This window comes from Lucilia sericata, unplaced genomic scaffold, assembly GCF_015586225.1.
Source record: "Lucilia sericata isolate MDLA Ls3-8-SP2 unplaced genomic scaffold, ASM1558622v1 Contig000540F_arrow, whole genome shotgun sequence".
NCBI lineage: Eukaryota > Metazoa > Arthropoda > Insecta > Diptera > Calliphoridae > Lucilia > Lucilia sericata.
The window spans coordinates 82,424-87,767 of record NW_023994550.1 but is presented as its reverse complement, the minus strand read 5'-3'; the positions used below and the strand labels follow the sequence as shown (position 1 = coordinate 87,767).

The following is a 5,344-nucleotide window of genomic DNA, read 5'->3' as shown; positions in this document are numbered from 1 at the left end:
CTTTGTGTTTAGTTAAGTTTGCTTGCTGGTCATGTTATATAAAACCCTTTTGTTTGTTTTCACGAGCTCATTGTTACCAAAGAAAACTATTTTAAGTTTAAAGGAAACTATTTGCTATAATCAAATCAACTGTATGGTTGATATTATATACGCACGAGGGCGGTTTATGTTTATATGGTGAGAAAATTGTGAAATTGAAAAAGTGTATGAAAAAATGTTCGAAATTATTGGTTTTATGTTATGTTCAGTGATTGTAGTGTGATTATCTCAAACTATTTCAACTTTTGTTTTCTACAATTTCTAATCAAAAGCAATGTCTTCTTGTTTTCAATAAATATATTAATCACTGGAAATTTTTGAGGAATTTGTATTTCCTTTAATATTCCAATACTCGTCATTCAGTGCCTAATAAGCATTTTTCGGCCCGAATGCAGAAAGAAGGAAAGAAATCAATTTTTGAAATCTTGTATGAAAACTACTTAGTTTTTGTTAGTATTCTTCATGCAAAATTTTGATTATAGTTTTACATTCTTCCTTCTGAATACGGTCCTAAATCTGAACAATTGTGTAGGATTATAATATAGTTCCATACTTCTCCATACCTGACAGATTGATAGTACCAACGTAACGCTCTCATTATTATCTCATCATTGTCTTCATTTAGACACCTTCTGGAGCCACTGTATTCAAGCACTAGACTTGCATGTACAAAATTAGTTTAGGTTTAAAGTTGATCACTCTTCATTTATTATTCACTGTTTCTACAGTAATCTCTTGAGAAAATTTGTAAAGATCTTTGAAATTTATACGATATGGCTCTTCCATTCTTAAAAAAGAGGTGTATAAAAGACAGAGTAATTCCCTTTTAGTTTCGACAACTTCTATCGTTTAATCACATGTGTGTCAATAACTCAGTGCCCTTTAATGACAAATGCAAATACTCTTCTTCAGGTAAATCTCAAAACATGGCAAATGGCTTCATTATAATAAACTTGTTCATGTAGTTTATGTTGCATTTTGGAGCCGGCCAGATTTGCAGGATTGAAGAGAGTGACAATAATTGGTCAGCATTATATTCGAAGGTATCTAGTAATCTGATTCATATAGAGGTCAAGAAATTACTCGCCCTTTGTAGGCTAGATTGTCAGGATTGAAGAGAGTGACAATAATTAGTCAGCTTAAAGTAGGAAGATTCCACTAACGGTGTTTCTATTCCCAGTCCCCAATTAGTCTAGTTTGTTGACTATACATTTGCCCTGGTAATTACCTGTCCCCTTACTATACTAACGTAGATGATGCCTTTTGCGCCTGCTTTCCTGTCGTTATATAAACAGCTATCTGTATTTTAGATGCAGGTTTTATAGCAAATATTTCTGACTGAATAAGCCCCTTATTAGTCTAGTTTGTTGACTATATATTTGTCCTGGCAATTACAGTCACCTTACTATACTAACGTAGATGACTCCTTTTGCGCCAGCTTTGCTGTCATATAAACAGATATCTAGACTTTAGCTGCAGACTTTCTAGCAGATATTTTTGATTGAAGAGCACAATAGGTAAACAGTTGCCTTTAGACCCATAGATGGTTTCAATATATCATCAGATCGATTAGTTCATTTATACATGAATCCTTGAGTTTCGGTAGACAATAGTTAACATTTCTATATATAGGTTTATAGTATGCCTGTTGTTTTCTATCAGATCACCAGCCTCCTGCTTTGACACTTACTGCAGAATTGAGCGCCATTAGAAGCGCCATTCAGTCTGCTATTTACCAATACAATAGTGCCGATCTTCTGTAACAAAAAGATCGATTTTAATCACAACTACAATAACTTCTAGCGTCACTTTCCGATATTAATATTGATGTTAGGTGCAATCAATTTGGGACGTTCTTCACAATATCGATTGATGAGATAATAATTTTGTAGAATATCCAACACTTTTTACGGTGATCGTAAATTCGTAATCAATTTACAGACAAATATTCAAGATATAATATATAACATTTATAGTATATTGGAGATCCCATAAGGTCGGAATTGATTAAATTAGTTACATATTTCTGATACCACTTCCTGCTCAAATATCTGTTCAACTTTTGTATTACATTATTATCTCAGTCATTGGAACAAATTTTTGTATTTTAGTAAATTTTCTCACTAAATTTTAATTTCGAACCTCGTTTCTTAAGCAACAGCAATGAATTTAAAACCAAATATTCATTTTTCACACGTTCAACTATAACACTATTCTCCTACGCATTGATGCTGCGTTGTTTGTATCCTTTCAAACTGTTGTATTCTTCTTTGGGTGGGTATGTTAGTTTTCCTTTGCTTCTATAAAAGATTTTCCTAGGCGTGTGTATGTCCGTGCTGCACTGACTGCAAATGTGGCAAGTGTTGCGAAATATTTCCTTTCTAACTAATTTTGTATTCAATGCAGAGCAGCCACTTTTAATCAAATCAATTTTACAAAAGCATAGTTTTATGATATACAATTTTCTTTTTGTAGCATTTTAGTTTTCTGTTACAATTTGCCATTATTCTCTATGTGCCCTATAGAGACACACACACACACAATAAGAACAACAGACATACTTACAAAACTTAAATGAAGGAAATATTATATTCAGTACAACAAAAGCAGCAAGCAAGCAAAACTATTTTGTTTTGTTTTTCAAGCACACATTTAAAGAAATACTTGTGCAACGGAAACGGAAATGACTGAATGCAATGAAATGCTAGGTTAAATTTTCTTTATTACTGCAACAGAAATGTATGTGTTGGTGTGAGAGAGAGAAAGAGAGAGTATGGGTATGCATCAGTTTAAGCATCAGTGTCATTTAGCAATACAATGGTGGCAAAGAAAACATTTGTCTTTTCTTGTAGTTTACGAGAGCAGCATAAAAATGTTCATACTTTCCAACAGTCCAAGTTTGCTTCATTAATCGATTTCTATGTAGATTTTTGCTAAACTTGTCATTACCTGCCTCGTATAATGGTCCTTCTACAGTTTTGTACCAATATTTTATTAATACAAGTTTTAAAATTGCATTTTCATTTCCAACATTTATTCAAGAGGATCTCCTTTTCTTTTATAGTTTAAGCTTTTTCTTATGTTTGTGTATATTTCATTAAGGAATAAAATGAAGCTACTGCACAATACAAAAAACAGGACACTCAATGGATGTTTTGTTCTGGTTTCGTATTGTTTTAATATTTTGTTTTAATTAAAATTTAAGTGTTTTTAATAGCTTTTCTTTTGTATTTGATGTTTTCGTTTTATTATTTTTATAATTTATTTGTTTTAAATTGACTTTTGGAGATGGATTGTCTGTATTTTTCTTGAAAAACTGGATTTTAAGTTGTAATAAGAAAGCACAACAGATTAGGAAATAGATGTTATAGTTTTTAAAGGGTGTTTGCATTCGATTCATTTATGTATAACATCTTAATGGACGTTAATTGGAAGTTGTTAATAGGTGATATTTGGTTTACGGAAAAACAAGGAATGAAAAATTTATTTTTCTATCAATAAATTTTCTAATTAAAATTTACAAACTAAATTGATTAAATTCAAAGTAAACAAAACAAGTATATTATATAGGAAGTTCATTCTCATTCTCCAACACCCCCACTAGGATGAACGCCAAGATTCATAATATCACAACAATGTAAATGCTTTAAACTTGTTAGGGATTTCGTTAAGACATCAGCTGCCATATCCTCGGTATTCAGATATTCAATAACAACCTTTTTGTCATTTACGAGATTTCTTATAAAATGATGTCGTATGTCAATGTGCTTAGAGCGAGCATGATAAGTACTGTTATGCGACAAATTTATAGCGCTTTTATTATCGCACTTTATCACAATAGACGATGATCGTCCAAGTTCATTGAACAGAGATCGTAGCCACAACGCCTCTTGCCCAGCTGCTGCCAAAGCCATATATTCAGCTTCTGTTGTTGATAAAGCTGTTGTTTGTTGCTTCTTGGAGTTCCACGAAATGCAACCTCCTTGAAATTTGAAAACGTAACCAGAAGTTGATTTTCTATCATCTAAGTCGCCAGCCCAATCCGCATCTGAGAATCCTTCAATGTGTGCATTTTCATCTTTTGAGAACTGCAACTTGTAATTTATTGTCCCTTTGAGGTATCTCATTATGCGCTTTACTGCTTGCCAGTGTGCCTTTCCAGGATTATTGTTATATCTAGCTAAAGCCCCCACTGCAAACGATACATCAGGACGGCTTACTTGAGCTGCATACATAATACTTCCTATTGCTTCTTGGTACGGTATGGTTTTCATGTCATCACTCTCTTCCTTTGTTTGTGGGCACATATCTTTTGAAATTTTCTGGTTAATATCCAATGGAGTTGAAATTGGCTTGCAGTCATCCATCTTAAATTTCTTCAAAATATTGTTAATATATTGTTCCTGATCAAGCCATAGTTTTCCATTCTTTCTATCTCTTGTAATTTTCATCCCCAAGATGTAGTTCGCTTCACCAATGTCTTTCATTTTAAAATTTTCTGTAAGACGTTTCTTTATATTCAATTTATTTTTTGAATTATTTGTAAATATCAAAATGTCGTCAACGTAAATTGCTACATAAGTTATTTCATCCTTGGCTAACTTGTAATATACACAAGGTTCCGTTTTTGATTGAGTTAATCCAATTTTCTTCAATGTTTGATCCAGCTTTTGATTCCACAATCTACTAGCTTGTTTAAGACCATACAAAGATTTTTTAAGTTTACATACCATGTCTTTCTTTTCAGTGAAACCTTCAGGGATCTTCATATATATTTCCTCATTTAGTTCACTTTGGAGGAAAGCTGTCACCACATCCATTTGGTCTATATCCAAGTCGTGCTGAACGGCCAAACTTAGGAGTAGTCGAATTGAGGAATATCGAACTACAGGAGAGAATGTTTCTTCATAGTCAATTCCGTAGCATTGGGAATAGCCTTTTATGACCAACCTCGCTTTATATCGCTCTATATCACCTTTAGAGTTCCTCTTTATTTTGAAACACCATTTGCTATCAATAGGTTTCTTTCCTTTTGGTAGTTTTACAAGTTCCCATGTTCCATTTTCAATTAAAGCGTTTAGTTCTTCATCCATAGCCCGTTGCCATTCATTTTTGTTAGAACTTTCTAATGCTTGCTTCACTGTTTTGGGTTCTTCATCCACTTGAACAACATTGCATTCATACCCATACCTTTGAACTGGTTTTGGCGTTCTAGATGACTTTCTTACAGTTTCAGGTGATGTGATTCCTCTCACAGATGGTCCAGGTACCCAGTCGTTACTTTGATCATCATTGTTTCTAGGCG

The 5,344-nt window shown here is 33.1% G+C and overlaps 1 protein-coding gene across 1 annotated transcript; it reads right to left on the bottom strand.

Moving 5' to 3' along the window:
- Positions 1-3,620: 3,620 nt before the first annotated feature.
- Positions 3,621-4,406, bottom strand: LOC119605957 (secreted RxLR effector protein 161-like). Its single transcript, XM_037959307.1, has one exon. It carries the CDS (start codon positions 4,404-4,406, stop codon positions 3,621-3,623), a length of 786 nt encoding a protein of 261 aa, XP_037815235.1.
- Between the last annotated feature and the right edge of the window lie 938 nt (positions 4,407-5,344).

Excerpts from the sequence above, each read along its gene's own strand:
- LOC119605957 (XM_037959307.1), bottom strand. The coding sequence starts at position 4,406 with ATGGATGACTGCAAGCCAATTTCAACTCCATTGGATATTAACCAGAAA.